The sequence below is a fragment of the Heterocephalus glaber genome, unplaced genomic scaffold, assembly GCF_053883595.1.
Source record: "Heterocephalus glaber isolate CG9 unplaced genomic scaffold, H.glaber_assembly_v1.0 deba00001687, whole genome shotgun sequence".
In the NCBI taxonomy this organism is placed as follows: domain Eukaryota; kingdom Metazoa; phylum Chordata; class Mammalia; order Rodentia; family Bathyergidae; genus Heterocephalus; species Heterocephalus glaber.
The window spans coordinates 8,005,660-8,028,729 of record NW_028258412.1 but is presented as its reverse complement, the minus strand read 5'-3'; the positions used below and the strand labels follow the sequence as shown (position 1 = coordinate 8,028,729).

Below are 23,070 nucleotides of genomic sequence, written 5' to 3'. Positions count from 1 at the left end.
TATGGGAGCTCTGGTCTTTTTTTTCTTGGTACGGGGGATTGAACTCAGGACCTTGCACTTGCAGGGCAGGTACACAGCTACTGACCTAAATTCCTGGCCCATGGGAGCTCTGGTCTTTGCCTTGAGTGTTGCTTTCTGGCTCCAGTGCAGATCCCTCAGCCTGATGGCACAGACCCTTCACCCTGCTGGCGCAGACTTTCTAGCTTCCACTGCTGGCCTTTGGGCCTTCCCAGTGCAGATCCTCCATACGGACTTGCATGAGACAGTGCCGTGGGCTCTAGGCCTGGACTTGTGGAGGACTTTGCCTTGGGCTCTAGGTCTTCAGCTGGACTTGTGTGGGACATTGCTCTGGGATCCAGAACCTCGGCTGGATTCTTTGGGTCTCTAGTTTGTGGACAGATCTCTTGCACTCCTCAGCATTTGACTTTTTGGGTGAATATTATAAAATAATCCTATAAATTATGTGTCCTGTATTAAATCTGTTCCCTTGAAAATCCTGACTACAACTGTCCTCATAGCCAGCAAGCATTTCTCCACCTTCCCTGTCTTTCCCTCCTTACCTAGGCATTTGGTGAATGCTTCCTTCATTTCTTACAATTAGGTAGGTCAGGTAGAAGGTGAGTTTTCCATGGGGCAGAGGCTTGGCAGCAGAGATGGCCATCTAGACACCCCCCACCTCCACCCCTACTCCCACCCCCGCCAGGGCTGCTGTTGGGATCAGCAGGTGAGGGATTCTTGGAACTGGCCCCACATTCTTGGGTCTGAGCTGTGCTCAGAGTCAGAGTTCCTTTGTGTTGGCTCTGCCTTGTGGACCTTGGTCTCCAGAAAGCTGTTTCAGTGTTTAGGGTTACCACTGTTGTGGTAAATTGCGTTATTTCACAGGGGCAGAGCAAAGGGACAGAAGAGTGATTCTGTGCACAGCACAAAACTAATAAGTCCTACTCATCTCAAGGACAGAAAGACAAGACAAAAACCTTTCCCAGGGTGAGTCTGTAGTCCTTAGTAAAACATCTCCTAAGACAAAAAATGTGATTAACTCCAACCACATTGCCAAGCAGAAAACCAACAGTCAGTTCAATCAAATGTGCTGAGTTCGTGTCTCATTAAATTGAAGAATGAATTCCGAAGGACAAAGGAGGTTAAGAGTAGGAAAGGGTTATGGGGAATAGGAATAGCTCCTGAGAACAGGAGGAGTCTAGAGTGAGTTGCCCTAATTTTTTATTTTGAGACAGGGTCTCAGCCACTAAGCTGCTCATGATCCTCCTGCTTCAGCCTCCCAGAGTGCTGGGATTACCAGCATATGTCACCATACCCACCTAATACTTAATTAATTAGTTGGTAGTGTCTACAGACCTCAAGTTACTGTGTGACATTCTGTGTTGAGTGTGTTAGGAGAGTGCATAGTTGTACAATTTGGTGATTCCTGGGATTTCCTATTAATATCGGGGTGAGTTCCTCACAGCATGAAATCTAGTAACAAACTCCCTGTGTTCTGTAGCATGTTGAGTTGGGTGTGTCCCCTTTCCTGGACCAGCTCACAGAAGCACCCGTGGTAGGAAAGCTGGGCTGATGGAAACGGGGTGTGTGTGTGGGGAGGTGGGGGGCAGAGGAAGAAGCTAATGGAAATGTTTTCTGGCTACCATATGTAAGTCACATCTCTGTCCCAAGGATTTTTCCTCCTCCTGCAAGACTCACTGGCCCTTGGAGGTGACTGTGGAGACAGGAGGGACTTTGGCTACAAAGCCAGCCTTGATTGTCAGCTGACTTCCCTTGTCAGCCACGGAGAGCTCCAGTCAGCACCAGCATGAGGCAGGGCTGGACGCATGGGGTATTTAATGCAGCTGGGCTGAGTGGACAGGAAATGAGTTTATGGCTCAGACCTGATCTTCCATGTGGAGCAGCTGCAGGGGTACTATGGGGTACACTGAGAGCAGCTCTTTGTGTTTTCCCTCAGATCAGGAGTCTGTGTAGAACATCATTTTTGAGTTTTTCTCTCCAGTAATATTATTTTTGAAATCATCATTCATTCATTAATATGTTGTCACATTAAGTTTTCTGTGCATTATGATGCTTATTCTATTTTGTACTATTAGATACAAATACTTTTAAAATACTTATTTTTATGAGGAAATTATTTTCTGAAAAAAAAATTTTGTTACTGCTCTCTACCAACAAACTGGAAACAACTTTCCTCCAAATCAACTAACTCATTTAAATATCTCTGCTGAATGGCAACATCTCTGAAAGCCTAGTTTACACAGTTCTATCCTACGAAACACTGTTTTCCACTGTTACATGGTATCAAAGAACATTTTTGTAATAAACATTTTCTCTTTGACACAATTCAGAACAGTTTTCTCATACTCCCCCGCAATCACTCATATACATTAAAAATGTATCCAGTAGTATAATTTAGATGTTTTTCTGGAACTTAAAATTCTTCTAATTTTTAAAAATTTGGACACTTTTAAATGGAGAAGAGCTGAGAGAATGAGTTCATTGTATATGCACCACCTCAGTTGAATAGTTGTTAATGTTTTGTCATGTCTACTTTATCTCCAAGCCTGTACATTTTATCTTTCTCTGAATACTTTGGAAGTACATTACCAAATTAGGAAACCAATCATCTACATATCATGCATCTGAGCATAAAAATAAGACAAGTTTGGTTGTTTGGTTTTGGCCTGATCATGGAGTCCCGTGGTGAGGGAGGTCTGAAGTGGTAGGGGAGCAGCCATGCAAAAGACAGGCCAAGAACAGGGCTGTTAACTGCCTCATACAATCATTCAGTGAAAATGATGTATATGTAAATACCTGCTCCCATATGGCCAGGAGGTAGAGATCTAGTACTATATTTTATTTCATGTCTAATAGATGTTGAGAAAATACAAGAGGGCAAATAGATTGGCAGGGAAACAGCTGAATTTCTGGATCAGTTTTCTTACAGTGTTGGAACTGGCCACCAGGGACAGTTCTGTCCTCAGGAGAATCATGTGCTTAATTTAGGGCAGGAGGAAATCTCAGAATCTCTAGGTGACCCTTCCTTTATTGTGTTTGTGAGGAACTGTGGCTCGGAGACATGCAACTACTTCCCTCGTGGCTCAGGCTGTACTGTAGCATTGCCAAACCCCAGGCCCCTGACCCCCACTCCAGTCCTTTTACTTCTGCCTTCCTCAGCCCAGGTACAGCTCTGTATCTGTACTTCCTGGGAACAGCTGCCTAGAGCTTTGAGCAGTCCTTGTGTGAAGAGCTGAAGATGTGAAACTTAAAAACAAGGCCAGACTCCTGGGCTAGAAGCAACCCTGGGGTGGTGACTCAAGAGGCTCCTAGTGTTATAGGAAGCTTTCTGCTAGTCTTGCTCCACACAGCAGCAGTTTTTCTTTATCTTGTACCCTCCTTCGTGCCTGGGCAAGATCCTTACGGAGCTGCTGGGGGCCTCTTCATGGGCCAGGGAGTATACTACAAATTGTGTGGTCCAGTGTGGCTGCCAACAAGCATTCCTGAGCAGGAGAGGGAAATTGGACAGGGCCAGGAGAATCTTATATAGAGGGAGATCTCCTGAGGATGCATCATGCTTGTTTGGGCTCCCTGCCGAGACTTCTAGGATGACTTGCTTATGGTTCTGTGTGGTAGTCTGAGATACTAACCCTCACTAGTGTTCCTCGAAGGGCCCCAGCTGACCCCCAGCATGTGAGCATTATCTGAGGACACCTGCTGGCCCTCTCCCTCAGCTATTTACATCCCCTAGTGCAGAGCATCCATTCGGGCCAGTGAGTGCTTAAAAATTTCCCAGCAGGGACTTAGCAGAGAGCACCCATGGATGACTGAGATCCCAGTCTCCATCTCTAGGTTCTGGTGGCCAAGTGGCCTTGGAGTTTGCAAAGCCTCCCAGTGGCATTAGGTGGCAGTCCCACCCAGAGGAGTCTCACATGGTTGTAAGGAGTGGAAATTAAGGACTCATTGGCCTGAGGGAACCTCTTTCAATAAAATAAACTCACCAGAAGGTTTTTGTGTTTTTTTCCCAGAAATTCATTTGTTAATTGTTAATTATTGAGCATTTCCCTACTGAAAAGATGTGTGGTGGGGGCTGATCTTAGTCCAAACAATGGCGGGCTGGTTTGTGGATTTTCTAAACATCAGAGGCTTAGAATGACAAAGCGGACCTGGTAGCCAGAATGTCCAAGTTTGAGATTCCTCAGCAAATGGAAGGCAGAGTGAGTATAAAAAACCAGGGCTTTTGATCCACAGACCTCCTTTTCCCTGTGCAATTTGAGCTAGGTGCCATACTGTATTCAGGGGAATCTGAGAGGCTTAGTCTGCAACTATTGGAGGCTTTGGAGGAATCAGAGTGGTTTTCTGGGATCTTAACATTTCTGTAATTAGACTAGTAATGTAGCTCAGTGCCACAGCACCTGCCTAGCAAGCTGGAGGCCCTGAGTTTGATTCCCAGTACAAAAAAAAAAACCCATTTCTGGAATTTGGCAGTGCTAGGATTCTATGTCAACATCATTCTGTGTTTAATTCCTTTTATCTTATCTCATATGGTGTTTGCCAAGAGCTCTGAGGTGAGAAGGGGTCTGAAGTCTCACTGGAGCTCAGAGAAGGCTGGGGATGATCAGTGGTGTCTGCCGTGGGCACAACTAAGAGAACATGAGATGCAGCTTACATGTAAGGTATTTGCCAGCCCTGTACCAAAACCGGAGGCCCCTTGGGGCTGAACTGTAATAGGCTCACTGTGGCTCTCCATTCCCACAGGTGCACTGTAGGTGTAGAATATCTTGGCAGTTCTTGAGGAAGGCCCTGATGTGTGTTCTCCCCGCTGCTGTAGCCCGTCTGTAGCTTGTCACATAGCACTTGGTTGCATTGGACCCATGTGGGGCGGACAGGTGTGTGGGGCTGTGCTGTACCTCATCACTGGGGTCCTCTTCCAGGCCACCTGGGCCACCTACCTGTCTCATCTCTTCACAAGCCTTATAGGAGCTCTCATGTTTTAGGTGTTGGTTGTTTTAGAAAGGAATACTCAGTGGTCAGGAGGAGCTAGGTTGAATTGTGGTTTAGTAGCTCAGCAAGAAAAGCCTTCTGAGGCCATCTGACCATTGCTGAGGTGGCTCCATATTCATGAATAAGGTGCCTTTGGTTAACAGTGATCCCCACAGACTTTCTTCCCCTTCCTCTAGAAAATGTTTTTTTTTTTTTGTACCGGGGATTGAACTCGGGTCCTTGTGCTTGTGAGGCAGGCGGCAGAACAACTGAGCTAAATCCCTGGCCCTAGAAAATGTTAAGTTGTTCCATTCCATCTCTGAATTTGCAGGGTGCTTGCTAGACATGTGCCTGGCACCCTGTTACAGGTGTGCGTCGTTGTTCTCAGTTTTGACCCCCTCCTCAGGCTTTTCCTGGGCCATCTCGAGCTCCTGAGTTTTCTCAGTTGCCTCTTCACAAACAGCAGGTCTGCATGGAAGGAGCACACAAAGGAGCGGCAGAGGAAGGAGGCGGCAGTGGTGGCCATGGGAGAGAGAGGGCGCACCTGCTTTGTTTTAAGACAGGGCCTCACTTTGTAGTTCAGGCTGGCCCTGAACTCCCAATGTAGCCCAGGTTGACTTCAAATTTACAGTGATCCTGCTTCAGCCTCCAGAATGCTGGGACTACAGGTGTGTGCCGCCACACCCGGCTCTTGCAGTTTTCCGAGCTGCAGTCGGAACCTTGTTTAACACTGCTTTTGTTCACTGCTCTACATCTCTTTTGGGGTCTGAATCTTTTGTCTACCACAATATTCTAGCCTAGAGGACGGGGGAGCGGTGTGGGCAGCCTTGTGTCTTCAGGATGGGCTGTGGGGAGAAGCAAGGAATTTCACATCTTCTGAGGAACTTTCAGGGTGAGAAGGGGCTGCTGGAGGTGGCTTTTTGCTTAGTCCAGTGAAGCCGCCAGCCCTCAGTGAAGTCAGCAGCTCTTGGAACCTCTGACTAACTGGCTAACTGGAGGGGGAAGTGTGAGGGAGGCAGCAGCTTCTGAAGGGTGAGGACAGGGAGGCAGCCTCTGGGGGCGGCCGGCCCCGCCCCGCTCCGCTCCGCTGAAGCCTGTGGGACTGCGCCCTTCCCAGGGCGTTGCCCTGACCTGACTGGGAGGGCTGAGCCCCCTACCCGCCTATTTCCCCTCTTCCCAGACCGTGGCTCCTCCCCTTAAAGGAGCCCTTGGGTTGCCCAGGCCTGGCTGGAGCTCAGAAGGAGCGGTGGCTTTAACTGCTTTAACGGTGTCTGCTGTCACTCTCCTGCCCCCGCCCCCGGCCCTAGTGGCTGGAACCTGAGGCCCCACCACTCCGGACCCGGCCTGAGCCTGAGTTGGGCCGAGTTGGAGGCCAGAGCCCGGAAGCAAGCTGGAGTAGGACTCATCTGCCAGTGAGTGAACCCACAGGAGCCACAGGTGACTTACAGGCAGGCAGTTTCTCAGGAAGGTGTCCTGCCCTGCCCTAGCGAGCTGGGGGACTGCTTCCGACCCTGGTGGGAGTGTCCTGGCTCCTTGGCAGCTAGGAGTGATGGGCCCCTCTGGGCCTGAGGAACCTATTTGGACAGTTTTGATCAAGTTGTGGCCATCTCCTGTCCCGTCAGATCGCAGGACCCAGGCTGCATGAGCTCACTTCCTCCTCATTCTGTAACATCCTCTGCTTGCAGCGGTGATGGGAAGTGAGGCAAATGCCAGGAAGTGCTGGTCTAGCACAGCCTGCTGCCCTGGGCTCCCTCGTGAGCCTTTCCTCCGTGCTGCTTCAGGGTCTTGGGGACCTGGCACTTGAGGGAGAGGGAAGTTGTCCTTTTCATCTGGAGACCCAGAGGTCCAGATTTGTCTTGCTCCATGTCACCATCTGAGGGCTGGGAGCAGGTGGCACACAGCATCTCCGTAGTGTTCCCCACAGGTGCCAGAACTTCCTTTTTCTTTGGGAGACTGAAAAAGGCCCAGTCAAGTTTAGTCTGTCATCCGCACCCCCTTATCTGAACCCCCTGGACCACTGATTTGATGATAGGCACCTCTGGGTCCCTCTCTGTGACCCCCCTTACCCACAGGTCCCAGGATGACTCAACTATTTTGTCAAGGGAGAGTGCATTTTCTGTTCCCCTACTTGTGAAGTTTTATCCACTCCAAGCCCTGGAAATGTGAGGGAGGAGGGGTTGGTCACCCCACTGGGTACAGCTGCTGGGTGGCCCTGCCTTGGGGGAGCTGGGGAGGAAGTGGTCCTAGCCCAGCAGAGTGGGGTGAGGACTGCGTGGAAAGAGACAGTAGACATTTGATCTGGGGCACCAGAAGCTTGTGCCTAGGCTTCAGGAGGGTGACCCTGGCACTCAGGAAGATTTATACCAGGCGGTAGGAGTCGATTCTTGGGGTATCTCTGGCTGGACACCCAGAGCTGTAAGGCTCTATGTAGTCAGGGAGAGCTTGTTGTGGGGCTGAGGGGAGGAGGGGCTGACTTGGCACTCCCATCCTCACTGCCTGCTGCTCCATCTTTGGCCTCCAACCGGAATCCACCAGTCAGAGCTAACCAGGTCAGGAACAGAGCATATGTACACACCCTACACACTGCCCATGCCCCGATCCCACACGCTCTCACCCATGCCCATTTAGGCCCATAGTAACGGCCAGCTGGCCTTCCATTCATTCAACTTCAGTTAGAATGCTCCATTTCTGTGGGAGTCCCAGTGGGGGACACTGGGGGAAGGTTGTGCTGTTCTGGTATGAGCCACCACAGCAACATATCATGAAGAGCTGACCCTCACCCACATGTTCCACTGCTTCCTGTTTATAGGGGCAGCACTGCCCCTGTGGTTTGGGCAACCCTTTCAGAACTCACACCTAAGCCCCTACCTTTCCTCTTCCCAGGGGCAGGAAACCTCTGCCCTTCCAGAGGGTGGATTTGCTTTTTTGGAAAGTGAGGTGAGGCACTGGGAACTAGGGTGGAAATGAGGCTTTCTGGGCAGCTTTGGTCTGAACCTCAAGGGAAGGGGAAATTTCCCAGACGAAGAAACAGACCCAGAGAGCACCTATGACTTGCCAAGCCTTCCCCAGCTCTTGGGGCAGGGTTGAAGAAGGGCAGAATTGGAGTGACCAAATTGTTGCCCACCACAAAGTCCTCTAGGTTCTGGGTTCTAGGTGACTGGCCCCAAGGTCATGGGATAGCTTTAAAGTCCCATTGGTCACAGAAACTCACCACAGAATGTGCTTGACTCTCAGAAGGGAAAGAAGATGTCAGCGTCCCCACTGCACCCAACTTCACATCCCCCTCTTTGCATGTTCCTCAGTCAGGGCCTGAGTACTCAAGGGCCAAGGAGGGTAAAATCTCTGACTTTGAGTCCAAGGGCTGTCACAGGTAGAGGGCAAGTAGGCTCTGAATGAGGAGGCTGGAAGCACTGCTGGCCAAGGAGCAGCTCTGCCTGAGAGATGAGGCAGAGACTGCAGGGGCTCCTTCCCTTCCTTTCTGCAGCTCTGAGGTGGTGCTCAGCCTTCAGGGCCTGTGGATGGTGTTTGTGGGGAACCTGGACACCTTGCTCTCAGTGTCCCATTTTAGAAGAGGGAGAACAGTGATAATGACAAGGACCTGTGCCTGCCCCTGCCTTCCCTGTGGGCAAGTACAGTTGGGTGATCCAGCTTCTCAGGGCAGTTCTGTCTCTCTACCGAAGCAGCTCCTTAGGCTGGGCCCCTTGAGCTTCCACTGTGGAGGCAGGAGGAGTACTGGCCATCGAGTCCTGGTGGGCCATCTAGTCTGCCAGATCTATGGCACCAAAGGCCTCTGGTCTTCAGCAGGGCCAAACCTGGACAGGCAGGGCCATGAGAGAATGAAGTGCCATAGTTCCCATAGGAGTCTCCTCTGAAAACCTGTATGTTTTGGCCAAGCTGGTTTTGTGGGCTCCTGCTTGATAATTCAGTGTTATTGTAGTTAGTGTCCAACATGGTAGAATAGTAAAGAAAACCTGGCGAGGCTGGGGGTCCCAGAGTCCCCTCCTCTTGTCCCATCCCACAAGGCCATGCTTCCCTCCCCAAGAATCCTGGTGCAAGCTCAGCTCCTCTGCTCCCAGTCTGTGCTTTGCAGAGCAGAGAAAGAGCCTCCCTCCGTGGAGCTAGGCACCAGGTCCATCCTGACTGCCCAACCTCCCTCAGGTCTGTTTCCCTGGCCACTGGGGAGTCTGAGGAGCCAGGGAAGGCGGTTGTGCACTCCATACATAGGCAGAATGGAGTAACCTGATCCTTGCAAATCATTGCATGGATAGTGATGTTAAAGTTGGGACCTCTTGCTCTGTCACAGTGTGTTAGCAGTACCAGCTGGTGCTTCCATGGATCTATCTGCCTTAGCTAGCAGCTATTTCTTCATCCAAAGATAGTGATATGCGCCTGCTCCCTTCCCAGACTGTGGCTGCAATTGGAGGCCAGGTGGAGAGGAATCACAGCGTATGTCAGCAGCCCACATCCGTCCCTGTCATCTTGTGTCAGCCCACCCCTCCACACCACCGAAACCTTGACTGCTCTGGGCTGAGACAGCAACAGCTGTGGAATATTTGTTCTTCTCCCCATTATCTATGCAGTGGGAAGGCCTTGTCCAGGCAGGATAGTTCCTGCACATGGATGGCCAGGGAGGATCCCAGCCAAAGTGCTTTTCTGAAGCAAAGATGGAAAAAGCAGAGCAGAATGGTTTTGGCTTCAGTACTAGCCTCTTCCCAGGGCCAGGCTGGATTTTCCTGAGGCTACCCAGTGCACAGCTTCTGAGGAGGCCAAGATGGGGTCAGAGGTAGGTATCAGGGGCTCTCAGGCTAGAAGAGAGCTGGAACAGACCTGATGGCTAGGTTCTGACCAAGGTACCTTGTTTGACAGCCAGCTACTTTCATTCTTCAGATACTACTTTGTAACCTGAATCGAAAATGGGTCAGGTCCTGGTGAGGGAGGGGCCACTAGCCTGGAGCACAGGGCTCAGATTCCCACCTTCTTTCACTGGGTTCTTTCAGAGCCCATTGGCGCCTGGAGGCCCTGGCAATGTCTGGTTCTCCTCCTTGCCATTCTCTAGAGTGTGTGGCCCCAGGGCCTCTTCCACCTTCTGAATTAAGGGAGTGGATGAGCCGGGCACTGTGGCTCAGCCTGGGGCAGCAGAGACCAGGCAGGTGGCCAAGCAGAGTGGGCCGAGTGTAGGAGCTTCTGCCCTGGGCTGCAAGCCTGAGTGGGTGACTTGAGCTGGAAGCCTGAGCAAGTGTGTGACCAGTGCCTGTCTGTTTGCAATAGCCTTGACCATCCTAACCTGTGTCCTGTGAGCAGCAGAGACTGAGTCAAGCCGGGAAGCACCAGCCATCAGTGCCCTTTGAGAAGTGACAGCACAGGAGATCCTCCAGCAAGGGGGGGAAGGGGAGGAAGGAAGGAAAAACAAAGGCGAGTGAGCGAGCGCAGGAGCCTTTGCGCCGCCTCCCTGTGCGCCTGCCTACGATGTGTCAGTCAGAGGCGCGGCGAGGACCAGAGCTCCGAGCAGCAGCGAAATGGTGAGATGCTGCCCACCACCACGTCCTAACCCTACCGTGCCCCGCCACAGCCTCCGGAAGGTCAGAGTTCATGTCCACCGGCTTCGCAGTGGAGGTAGCAGTGGGTGGCCTGGGGGTCAGCCCACAAGGCTGGAAGGGCCTGGCGAGGGAGGCCTGAGTGCCCTCAGTAGGAGAGCCCGCTTCAGGTACTTGGGCCTCAAGGAGGGATCAGTGCGGGAAGGTTGGCCTTTAGATGGGGTTTCCAGGTCCCCTTTTTCCCTGTCCAGACTGCTGCTTCAGGCAGCCTAGAAGAGGGGCTGCCGTGGCTCTTCTAGGATTGGTCTCTGCTATTCTGCAGTAAGCAGAGCGGAGAAACCTCTGAGGGAGAGCAGTGATTTGTTTGTCTTTGCTTGGTCCCTGCCACCTCCCCAAACCTTTTAAAAACATAATAGACTGGGATGCTCAGAGAAACAGAAGGAAAGCAGGGCATCTGGTGAGCCATGGGGATACAGCCTCCTGCAGAGCAGAACCCCACCTTCCTCTGCAATCTGACTGCAGGGCTGCCGATGGCTCCCTCTCCATTTGTTCAGCTTTTAACTCTGCCAAGAGGCCCCTTTGTTCCTTGGTTTCCCCAGCACTTGGGGAGCAGGGGACTCTCCTGAATGTCCAGCTAAATGCAGTCATTTTGCAGAATACAAAGCTGAGGCCTGAGGACATTCTATGAGTGGGTGGCAATATAGTTTTCTGATGGGTACACTGAGGCCTTGGGAGTATTTTTGAGGGCCTAGGCATGTGACAAGAGGATTTTGTTGCTGTTCAGGGCCCCAGCTTCTGCAACTCCCAGGAAGCTTGAGGCTGTGCTGAATGCCCCAGTTTGCACTGGGGGAGTTGGGTAGAGGACCACCTACATTGTTGAAAGGAGGAGCCTGGGGTCATGTTATGTGGTGGTGGGGGGAACAGGGTGGCATGACTGGGGAGGGCGTTCCCCTCACAAACCTATGGATGAATTTTAGAGAACTTGTCCTGCTGCAGAAAGACCAGGCAGGTAGGACAGAGCTATAGCTTCAGGGGTGTATGAGTGTGCATGCATACGTGTGAGTGTGCATGTGTTTGCATACTCCTTGAGATCTTATCTGGCCCTGTCCTTTAATTTAGCAGAGAAGGAAGCAAAAGTGCTGGAGCCCATGAAGAGATTTTCTCAGGTCCTGCAATGGGATGGGGACAAGACTCAGCAAGCACTCACCTAACTGACCAGGTCATAGCACCATGGTACTGTGGATTGCTGTGCTCTTTGGACTCCGGTCCTGGTACCTGTGTGGCAGAGCTATCTTCTCTACTCTCTCTGGCCATGGGAGGCTGAGGGTATAAGCCAGGCCCTCCACCTTGTCTTCCTTGTTCTGGGACCACAAAGCCCTTGCCGGGCGGGCCTCTCCCATACTCAGAAGGTGCTCTGTGAAGTGCCCAGGACTTGGGCCTAAACTTCTCTGTCCTGCTGCCCCCCTCCCCCCCGATTCCCAGTTCTCCTCAGCCAGCTGGGAGGTAGGAGCGACTAGGAAATGAGTCAGCTAAGTCCCTTACTCAGAATAGGGTTGGGACAAGGGGGTGCCGCAGCACTTACTGGGCTCTAGTACTCCATTGGAGAGCCAGCTTGCTGAGGGTGGGGACTGGAATGGCAGTGGTCAAGATGGGGTGTTCCTGGGTTCCTCTAAGACCCCAGCCCCTGACCTTGGCTTATGCCCTACAGGTTGCACTTTCCCCAGCTGGCCCTGCGGCGGAGGCTGGGCCAGCTGAGCTGTATGTCCAGACCTGCCCTGAAACTTCGCTCCTGGCCCCTGACTGTCCTCTACTACCTCCTACCCTTTGGCGCCCTCCGGCCACTCAGCCGGGTTGGATGGCGGCCTGTAAGCAGGGTAAGTGTGCATATAGGCCTCAGTAGCCCCAACCCTGCCCTATGCAGGCCTGAGGGTGGGACAGGGGAGACCAAGAAAGGGACTAGTCAGAAGGAGAGGCAGTGGCTTCATTGATGGGTGGCTGGGTTAGAAGCATTAATGGCTGGGAAGGCCAAGGGAGCTTTTGTGGCCAGGTACATTAGTGTCCATGTGGACTCAGTGTTCAGTGTCCCTCCTTTGCTCTTTGCCTTCCTCACTGGTGCCATAGGGGGCTCTGCTTCTGGAAGGAACTTAGACTGGGCAATCAGAAAGTGGTGACTGTGTTCAGGCAGAAGAGAGCTTAGAGGCAATTTTGAGAAGAATCCAAATACCTGGATGCCAGAGAATAGTTCAGTAACGAGACCTTTAGTATGAGGACATCCTTGAGGAACCAGGCTGCACAGGTGCCTGCCCTGGGAGCATCCAGCTAGCAAGTCCCTGGAAGGTTCTCTCTTGCCCTCAGCTCCCAGGCAGGCCAACCCCAAGGAGGAAACCTTGGTTCTGGGCCCTTAGAACCAGGATGGGTATCACAAGAGCTTAAGGACTGACTCTAAGGTGCACTGGACATTAGAGCAGATGCCAGCTGGTTGCCAAGCATGGCCTGGGGCAGTGGTAGTGAACCTATGACCCAAGTGCTGCAGCTTTCTGTTGTCACTGAAAGCTCTAAAGGGTTCGCCATCACTGCCCTAGGGTCACACAGTAGCCCTGGGCCACTCTAGGTGGTTAGGCATCAGCTGGAAGATGTAAGAATACTCTGTGAGCCACTAACTTAGTACCTCACAGTGGTATACAAAGTTGTGAAATGACTTGTACATCTTGGGGAGTTGGTACTTGGTTGTGTTCAGACAAGCAGCAGCGCCAGTCAGAGGCAGTTCCCACTAGGCAGTGGCACCTGTTGTTTAAGAGGCTGCCTAGCTCTTCAGGAGAGCTCTGGGACCCCAAGTGGGACTGGTACCTGTCCCCAGGTGCTCCAGGCTGGACCCCCAGAGGGCACTTCCCCTTGTCTCCAGGGAGAGCCCTGGGTACAGGCTGCTTCATTTACTGGCTCAGGTACAGGATGTCTCTGAGGGCCAGCCTTACTGCTGGCCTTATGAATGGGAGCTGCCTCCATGGGCTTCACATAGAAGCCCCAGCTTCTTGGTGTCTGAGGACCAGGCTCCGGGCTGGGGTGATTGAGGCCAGGAGTTGACAGCTTTAGCCTGGCTGGCCTGGGGAGCTCTATATTTGGACTGACACTGAGACAGTAGGTCATGAGCCCCTCTGCATCTTGGGCCGTCCTGGAGTAGACACACAGCTCTGGACAGCAAGTGGCATGTTTCTTATCCCCACAGTCTCCTTGATGTCAGCCCTCTAAGTGCTGGCTAGATCTTCAGGGCATCTTGGGCCCGGAAGACATGGATATGGCAGATCTGCATCTAAAAATGTCCTCCTTGCTTCTGTGAAGAAAGGATGGTGTCCACTTTGGACAGTAGATAGACCTGTCCCATGCCCCTAGGAGCCTCCTGCTCCTTTCTTGAGTGGTCTGGGTTGTGAGCAACCCAGGCCAAGGACAGCATGCCCACTGCCTCCTGCTGCAGTCTTTCTCAGGCTAGTACCAGGTCCATTTATGATGTCCTTTTTTCAAGCAGTTAACACTGTTTGGGCCCATCTCCTCTGCTGGTATTAGGGCAGTTGCTCTTTGACCTTTTCATGAAATGAATAAAATGACCTGATCTGTGTGAACATCTAATCCTCAGGATGAGAGTGGCAAGTGCAGTCTGGTTCCTAGTGAGAAACAGCCACATCACAAAAGCAGCTTGGGGGCTGGGGATTTAGCTCAGTGGTTCTGCTGCCTGCCTCGCAAGCACGCAAGGTCCCAAGTTTGATCCCCGGTACCAAAAACAAAAACAAAAAAAACAAAAGCAGCTTGGGGCACCTAGGCCTCTGTTGGTTTTTCTTTCTTGTGCTGGGGGCTGGGCTGGGCTGACAACTACACTCAGGCTCTTCAGAGTTCGGCCAACTCAGCCTCTTGCCCTGTGGCCTACAGGTGGCCCTGTATAAGTCAGTGCCAACACGTTTGCTGTCACGGGCCTGGGGTCGCCTCAACCAGGTGGAGCTGCCGCACTGGCTACGCCGTCCTGTCTACAGCCTATACATCTGGACCTTTGGAGTGAACATGAAGGAGGCTGCTGTGGAGGACCTGCACCACTACCGCAACCTCAGCGAGTTCTTCCGGCGCAAACTAAAGCCACAGGCCCGGCCTGTCTGTGGCCTGCACAGTGTGGTGAGGCCCACCTCCTGCTTCTGTTCTTCTGGAAATGGGAGTTTTGCCTGTGCTTGTGAACCAAGCCTAGCAGTCCCGACTGTCTGTAGTCCCTATGGGTGGCTTTCCCAACTCTGTCCAGCATGTCCAGGGAGGTGGGGCTCTGAGTACTTGGCAGATAAGGTGTGGGCCACCTAGAGGGAGGACCTCTTGTCTTGATATCAAGCCTCTCCTTGCCCTTCCAGATCAGCCCATCGGATGGGAAGATCCTCAACTTTGGGCAGGTGAAGAACTGTGAGGTTGAGCAAGTGAAGGGGGTCACCTACTCGTTGGAGTCATTCCTGGGCCCTCGAACCTACACAGAGGACCTACCCTTCCCACCAGGTGGGTCATTGCCTAGTCAGGGCTGGGGCTGGCACTGACACCAAAGGTTGACGAAGGGAAGGAGGAAAGACTGGGAGGCTGTGGGATGGCAGGCTGGCACTCTGGGGTGGTAGGACCAGGAAGCACTCGGAAGCCTTGGGACTTTCCTCAGAGGTTGTCCAGGCTCCATGCTGGATGCTCACCATGTTACATGGGCTGGATAGCACTCAGAGCTTGAGAGCTTGCTCTTTTTTGGTCTATCCCACAGCCTCCTCGTGTGACTTCAGAAACCAGTTGGTCACCCAGGAAGGGAACGAGCTCTACCATTGTGTCATCTACCTAGCCCCTGGGGACTACCACTGCTTCCACTCCCCCACTGACTGGACTGTCTCCCACCGGCGCCACTTCCCAGGTAGGCCAAGGGATGGCGTATGGATAGGAGCTGCCTCCATGGACTTTAGAGACCTCACTGTCTTGGTGGCAGGGGACCAGGCTCCAGGCTGGGGTGGTTGAGGCTAGGAATGGACAGCTTTAGGCTGGCTGGGCCGGGGAGCTCTGAATTTGGACACCAGGGCAACCGGCCATGAGCCTCTCTGGGTTTTGGGCCATGGCTCTGGACAGCAAATGGCATGTTTCTTGTCTCCATAGGCTCCTTGATGTCAGTGAACCCTGGAATGGCCCGCTGGATCAAAGAGCTTTTTTGCCACAATGAACGGGTAGTCCTGTCAGGGGACTGGAAACATGGCTTCTTTTCATTAACAGCTGTGGGGGCCACCAATGTGGGCTCTATTCGTATCTACTTTGACCGGGTAAGTAGAACCTAGGCCATGCTAAAGCCCTGAGACTGGTTTTCCTGGGTCCACCTGTCCCGTCTGCTATGCACCTGATCTGTTGGGCCTGTGAGTTCTGGAAGGGTCTCTATCCTGGAAAAACCTGGCTGTGCTGAGCTGCTGCTCTGGGAGCTGCCCCTGCCAGCTGAGGCCTTCCTTCTCCTCTGCCCCTCTCCTGTCTGGAGGTAGCTGAGAATTCACTTCCCTGCTTGGCATCTTGCCTCTGCCAGACGCTGTGATCAAAGGCAAGAGTAAGGAGGGACTAGGAGGAATACTGAGCTTGGGGTGGGTTGTGCAGACTGAAGGCCAGAGCAAGTGCCCACTTGCCTAAAGCTGGCTTGTACAAGTTAAGAATCTGGTGCCTTTTGGGTGTAATTCTGGGACCGCCTGCCTCTGGCTGCTGAGGGTGCTGGGAAAGGAGTTGCATCTGATTTCTCTTCCTCAGATGCTATCCCCACCACCCATTCTGAGCTGGTTGAGGGGGTACTGGGTACAAGCAACAGGACTCCAAATGCAGGTAGGCGTGGCCTAAGCCCCCAGACTAAGCTACTTCTAACTCCTATTCCCCTCCCCCAGGACCTGCACACCAACAGTCCAAGGTACAGCAAAGGCTCCTACAATGACTTCAGCTTTGTGACACATGCCAACAAGGACGGTGTCCCCATGCGCAAGGGTGAGCACCTGGGCGAGTTCAACCTGGGCTCCACCATTGTGCTCATCTTCGAGGCCCCCAAGGACTTCAATTTCAGGCTGAAAGCAGGGCAGAAGATCCGCTTTGGGGAGGCTCTAGGCTCCCTCTAGGGCCTCTTTCTGGGTGTGGCTGCCGAGGGAATCTTTCTACACAGGAGCATGAGGGTCTTTTAGAAAGGCCCCTGAGGGTGTCCAGGTGAGCACCACCGAGCCATGGGGGGCTTCACTTGGTAGGACCTGAATGATTTGCTCCTGCCTGTCCCAGAGATGCAGACAAAAGGTTCTGGCTCCTTTTCATAAGAGAGCCAGAGCCCATGTTATGCCCTAGGCCTACCCTACAAAGAAACCATGTCAGGGGGAATGACCTGAGTCACTTGTGGATCTTTTTTAATATTGTGTAAACTGAAGACCCCACATCTCCTGGCTGAGTGTCCAGCTGGTCTCGGATACTGTTTGAAGATGCTAAGTGCTAAACATGCCCTGTAGCTGCTCCTCCCATCACTGGGCAGTTTCCTGTCAGCCCCGTGTCCTTTTTCTGTCCTTGTCCTGTGGCCTCCCCATGGTAAGGCACCTCCCTGGTAAGGACTGTGGACCCACCCTCCCCTCAGAGCACGTGGCCTTATGACAGTTGCCTTTTGTTCCCATACTTGCCTCACCCTGCTTGTTGGAAAAGCAGAATTTTTTTCTTTTTTTGGTACCGGGGATCAAACTCTTGTCCTTGCGCTTGCAGGGCAGGCAGAGGAACCACTGAGCTAAATCGCTGGCCCAAAAGCAGAATCTTTCTTCTTTGCATCTTTGGCTGCATGCATTGCCTTGGACTTTGCCCGTGTTTTCTGAGGATGATGACTAATGATGTGAACCTTTAGACCCTGAGAGTGACTTTCCAGAGCTGGCTGAGTCCTCTTTGCAGCAGGCAAAACCATTTACTGTCCCATTTGGAGGCGGCCAGAATGAATAAGGCAGCCAACAAGTGAGGGCCTAGCTCAGGAACAGGGTGGGGGAGATTGCTGCTCTGTTGGAGGCAAAAGAGCCTTGATGGTGGGTCAGTGCCTAGGAAAATCTGTCCCAGGTGACAGGTATGCAGGGCCTTGGGAGCATACTGGTGGGGACAAGGCTAGGTTTTGTGTTGATCCTGGGAATGCTGTGAATTTCTCCTGCAGGAGGAGTCATTGAACTTTTTCAACTGTATCAGTAGCACAGTATTTTTGTATGAAAAGCGGGAGATTTCTGAACAGTAATTCATTTAATTGCAAGGCATTTTGAAATAATAAAAACCCACAAAACTCATGGTAACGTCATTTTATGTTCCTGGAGGTGGTCTGAAGCCTACCCTGCAACACAGCACCTGTCTACGCATTAGCACAGAACCTGCCGTAAGGCCTGGATGCGTGCTATGCAGGAATGGATGGGCTGGCGCTGGGCCTGAAGATCCTTGGCCAGCTGCTGGATCTGCAGTTCCACCTGGGGGTAGGGGAGGGACAGGCTGAATGGAAAGGATGCACACTCGAGGGAGCTGTCCTTGGGATAGCCTGAGGTCTTACCTCCTCCAGCTCTTTCTGTATCTGCCGCTCTGTATCCTGGTCCTCAGCCCTAGGGTCCTCCTGGCTCAGCTCCAGCCATTTTCGTAAGTTGCTTGCTTGTCGCTGGCAGGACCTGAGGGTGGGGACACCTGCTGCCTGCCAGGTTGGGTTCTTGGCAGAGCCTTAAAGTAGTCTCTCTGGCTCAGGGAGAAGCAAAGCAGCTAATTTTCATGTGGGGATGGGGTGAAGAAAGGTCTGGAAGGTCCCCTGCCCTACAATGTAGGACCTGGCTTGTGTGACTCCCAGCCTCCCCATCTTCACCAGTAAATACGTGAAATCACCCCTCCTCTCTTTGCAGAGCTGGGAATGAGGGGACCAGTCTTTGCCCCGAATCTCTAGGACTACTACATGTTGATGGCTGTCAGACTACTGGGTACGGCTAGGGTATAGGCCTGTCCTAATCATACACTTCACCTGTGTTACAATCATAGTCACTGGGTAGACAAGAGGACCCAATTGTTTAGTGTCATCATCCCCCATCAAAGGTAGGGCCCCACATCCCAGGGGAGGCCAACTTGGGCCTTCCTAATAAGCAGGACTAGGAGGGTAAAGGTTGCCACAGTGCAGAGGGGATGCTCCACACAGCACACACTACACCTCACTCCCACCTCAGGTAAGCCAGGCCCAGGGAAATGGAACCTCCTGCCTTCCTAGGCCCACATCTGCTCCTGTAGACAGGCCAAGGGCATGTTCTAGGCCTCACCAGAGGTCCTTCCTGGTGGTCTGGTACTGCTGTAATTGCTGCTGGATCCCCTCGAGCTCGACCTCAAGGTCCACGTGGCCTGTGGCAACAGGAGAAGGAGGAGCTTAACTTGACCATCTTCCCCTCTGGAACCAGGATGAGTATCAAGTCCAAGATGCAGGACTGGGGTGAGTGGTGCCTTGTGAGGCCCCAAGTACTCACTTGCAGCTTCAGAGCTAAGATCAGGCCTGGCCCTGGTGCCTGTGAAGTCCTCAGGCAGGAGCAAATGAGGGTCAGGGCCACAGGTCAGAATTGGGGGGACCTTGGGTTTAGGCCCCGGGGTGGTGGGCTGTGCTGACATCTGTAAAGGAAGGTGGATGCTTAGAAGGGAAGACAGGATACCTGAGGAGAAGGGACTAAAGTCCCTGTCCCTCTGTCTCACTGCCTGTTGCCCACTGTGCTCTGCAGGGGGAGGGGATGAGTGAGCCCCCAGCTGTAGGAGCAGGAAATCCCAGGTTCTCCCGTCCTAACCAGCTCACCCAGTAACCCAGCACCACTGGCAAAATCCCACAGACAACCTCCACAGCACCATCCCCTGTGCCAGGGGGCTTATTAGCACTGTCCCCGGCAGCTGTGTTAAGACTTTGTTTTTGGTACCAGGGATTGAACTGGAGATCTTGTGCCTGCGCAGCAGGTGGCGAAACCACTGAGCTAAATCCCAGGCCCTGTGTCAAGTCTTAATCAGCCTCTCACCTCCACCTTGCTCAGAGCTCATGGCCTGTGAGCTTGGTTACCAGTGAGAATAATGGTCAGAAGCAGTTGTTCCTCCTGTCCCACCACACCTGCAGCCTTTCTCTACACCCTCCCATGTCCCCTCCTCTCCTGGGGAGTGGACTTGCCCCTTCTATGACCACTCCACTCCTGTCACTCCCAGTAGCAAGAAAAAACAAAAACACCCTCCTGACCCTATAGCCCATTCCAGCCAGGTGGTGGTGGCCCTCCATGGCCACACTCAGGAAGCAACTGGCTCTCTGTCCTCATGCCACTCCCTTCAGGTACCACTTTCTTGGGTGGCCTCAGCCCTTGGCCACCCCTGCCAGGATCCCTCTGCATCAGTCTGTTGTCCCTCTATGTTCTTGTCCTGGGTGACCTCAGCAGCTCCCAGGGGTTCACCAAACCTGAGGACTCCAGCCCGGAACTCCTCTCTGAAGGCCAATCTCAGTGCTGGTTTTTTTTTCCTTCAAATCTTACAGGGTCAAAAGAAACGCTCAGTGTTTCACTCTAAACCAGGCCCTACCCCACTTTGCTATTTTCAGTAAAAACTCATCCTACCCGGGCTACTCAGGGCAGGGCCCTAAGCATCATCCTGGAGTCCTTTTTCCATAACCTAGTCTGCCTCCAAGAGGCTCTGTTCAACTCAGAGCGAATGGCTGCAGTGTTGAGGCCACTATGGCAGCACCTTTTGTCTGCATCATGTGGCTCACAGCTGCCCAACCACCTGGCACTGGCACTGTTAAGAGACCAGGAGGGGTGCTGCTGCTAGAGTCCTTCAATAGCTTCCTCCTCTTTCCCATTCCACATGTTCCACCATGGCCTGCCTGACCCACTCTGTGGATTTACACACAGCCTTCTGTCCTGGCATGAGGACAGAAGCTTCTTGGTGTCCCTCAGATCTGATGTGCAGAGGCACGTACATTTACTGAGTGAATGAGGCCCCCTGTGTCTTCCCATGCCAAGGTGTTCCAGAAACAATGGGTATAGCTGTGGTTATAGGGCAAGGGCAATGAGGAAGGTCAGAACAAAGAATGGGAGTTGCTGATTGGTCCTGGCGGTAGAGGACTTACCCAGGCTGGTGCTCCAGCCCTGAGAGGCACGAAGGAGGAAGGAGGCAGTAGTTCTGGGCTTGGGCTTGGACTTGCCACAGAGGGTAGCTTTGGGCCAGGAACATTTGGCAGGGCCCCAGTCAGGAAGGATCTGGTCAGAGAATGGCCTGCTGGCCAGGCCAGGCCTTGGCCCTGTTCCTGAGGCTTCTCTGGCCTGAGAGAGGGAAGGCAAGAGGACAGACAAGCTGTGGAACCCTTCTCTCCGCTGAAGATCAGGAAGGAAAGAGGGCCACCAAAATACAGGCCCCAGGTGGAGGTGTCCTGTCTGGGGGGCATGACCACATAACCTACCCATGCCCCTTGAGGGTGCCACACCCTGGAGACCTCTGGGTTTGCATGGGCTTCAGCAGAAAATGTGGGCATCTTGGCTGCTTCCTTGCTGAGCGGGTATTGCTGGGAAGAAACACAGGGTCTATTCTTCTAGCTGATGGGGGAGCAGGGGGCCTGAGACCTTTGTAGGGTCCAACCCTTCCAGTTTTATAGGAAGACTGAAGGTCAGACAAGGCATGGCTCCTGTTCAAGGTCAAGTATATAGGGTGGATATGGGCCTACAGAACTTCAGCAATCCCAGTGAAGGTTGCCTGATACGGGTGCCTCACCCATGGGTATTTTGACCCTGGAGACATGGTTGTTCCCTAACATATCACAGGGGATGAGCTCTGAGACATTCAGGCTCTTGCCAAGGACATGGAAGGGACACAGCAGAGTCAGGGTCCCAGGCCTGGTGGTCCTCTCCCTCTCCCCAGCCTGGTCCCTGGTCAGGCCTGAGGCTCTCTGGCAGCAGTGGTCATTCCAGGAGTTATCAACTGCCCTGACAAGGGAAACATGGGTGAAGGGTTTGGGGACACCATCCAGGGAGGTAGAAGAAGCAGGTGCCAGGTCTCAAAAGATGGGGTCTCTGAGAGGGAGTCAGTGTTTTGGCTGCCAAAAAAACCGAGGTGAGACTGGCAGGCCTGGGGTCCCTGCCCAACAACCTGTTGTGTGTCACAGGACAGGGGAGGGCCAGGAGGATGTTGCAGGGAAAGGGACACCTATTTCCTAAGAAAAGCAAGAGTCTGGAAACCCACTCCATTCTCTCCCCTACGCCCTGGGTGGGATGAGAGCCAACCAGAGGATTCCCAAGCAACTCAGCTGTGACGAGGGTGTTACTGGCCCTTCCCATTCCCTCCCAGGGCCCAGCTTCCTCCCACCTGTACTGTCACAGGTTGTCCTGGGAGGGCACTAGGAGGAAGAGGCACAGCATGGGTCACTCACAGCTCCAGAAGCTGGGGCTCCCCAGCAGCCAGCGCCAGGCTGCCCAGGGCTGCTCGAGGTTGTTGAACTTGCAGCCTCTTGGTTTCCAAGGTGGCATCCCCAGCTCCAGCAGCAACAAAGTCAAGAAGGGGACCCTCAAACGTCACTCTCCTGCTGGATGCAATGGGTGCTAGGGGCTGAGATTCCCTGCTTGGGCCCAGCACCTTCTGTTTCCAGAGCTCGGCACAGTGGCAGACTGCACGGTGGAGACTTTGGGCTGCCTGCAACAAAGCTTCTGTCAGCTCTTAACCTTCCCTGCCCACTCCTCACAAGAAGGGGATCTGGGCCTACCTGGACCTGCTGCTGGGCCTGCAGCTGCTGCCGGAAGGCCTTCAGGCTGGCTGTGAAGCGCAGGAGCCGAGTTGCGCCCTCCTGGAGGAGCTGCTGGTGGTAGGCCTGTACTGCCTGCTCCAGCCGCACCTTCTTCCTCCTCCTGTCTAGCACAAAGCCCAGCCACGCAGCCCAAGCCTCCAGGGAGGGCAGGAGGTGAGGCTCAGATGTCCTGCTCAGGGTTCCCCCCAGGAATCTGCCATGACCCAGCCCACTGAGCAGATACTTTCCCTCCCCTTGCCCCCCACCCAGCAGGATGTGAACCCCCACCCCCACCCCCGCTTACCTTTGCCTGTAGAGAGAAAGCCCAGAACCACAGGGCCCGTGCTGTACTCTGCTGCTCCTGCCTCTTGACCACTAACTACAGCCAGAAAGACTGGATTACTCAGGAGGCCACCCAGGCTTTATGGCCCTGTGTTCACTCTGCCCAGCTCATCACTTGCTAGCTAGCAGGGGCTTCCCTCCTTCCACCTGGAAGGGCCCAGCCCCAGGCCTGGCCATGAGGTGCTCAACACACTCATGACTTGTGGATCAGAGTGATATTAGGAAGGGAGGAAGGCAAAGGAAAGAGCAAGTGGGGCCAGCAGGCTGGGCTGAGGAGTGCTGCAGGGAGCTGAGCAGACCTTGGATGGCGCTCTACCAAGGACAGCAAGGAAGACCATCTATGTGTTTGCTGTGCAAAACGTGTGAGACCCCTTCTGGCTTTTTTTGTTTTGTTTTTGAGACAAGGTCTCACTATATAGTTCAGGTTGGCCTTGAACTATGTAGACC

The 23,070-nt window shown here is 53.2% G+C and overlaps 2 protein-coding genes across 13 annotated transcripts in view; one reads left to right on the top strand and one right to left on the bottom strand.

Annotated features, from left to right (window-relative positions):
- The window catches only part of Pisd (phosphatidylserine decarboxylase), a 38,131-nt gene extending 20,313 nt beyond the window's left edge, over positions 1–17,818 (top strand). For 2 of the 12 annotated variants that reach the window (XM_087198289.1, XM_087198293.1), the window contains 6 exons: positions 12,223–12,388; positions 14,433–14,669; positions 14,894–15,032; positions 15,280–15,423; positions 15,660–15,820; positions 16,418–17,818. In XM_087198289.1, the coding sequence (XP_087054415.1) occupies positions 12,223–12,388; positions 14,433–14,669; positions 14,894–15,032; positions 15,280–15,423; positions 15,660–15,820; positions 16,418–16,642 (1,072 nt within the window). In that variant the 3' untranslated portion in view covers positions 16,643–17,818. Of the gene's footprint in view, positions 1–4,383; positions 6,418–10,248; positions 10,685–11,633; positions 11,748–12,222; positions 12,389–14,432; positions 14,670–14,893; positions 15,033–15,279; positions 15,424–15,659; positions 15,821–16,417 lie in introns of those variants that run through there. The other 10 variants (XM_021257244.2, XM_087198290.1, XM_004843502.4 and 7 more) reach the window with 10 other exon arrangements.
- Sfi1 (SFI1 centrin binding protein) overlaps positions 17,816–23,070 on the bottom strand; it is a 79,123-nt gene continuing 73,868 nt past the window's right edge. Inside the window, 9 exon segments of the mRNA XM_087198288.1 lie at positions 17,816–18,009; positions 18,012–18,184; positions 18,815–18,893; positions 19,016–19,154; positions 20,638–20,830; positions 20,968–21,069; positions 21,931–22,190; positions 22,261–22,437; positions 22,586–22,660. Coding sequence (XP_087054414.1) covers positions 17,888–18,009; positions 18,012–18,184; positions 18,815–18,893; positions 19,016–19,154; positions 20,638–20,830; positions 20,968–21,069; positions 21,931–22,190; positions 22,261–22,437; positions 22,586–22,660 — 1,320 coding nt within the window. The 3' untranslated portion in view covers positions 17,816–17,887.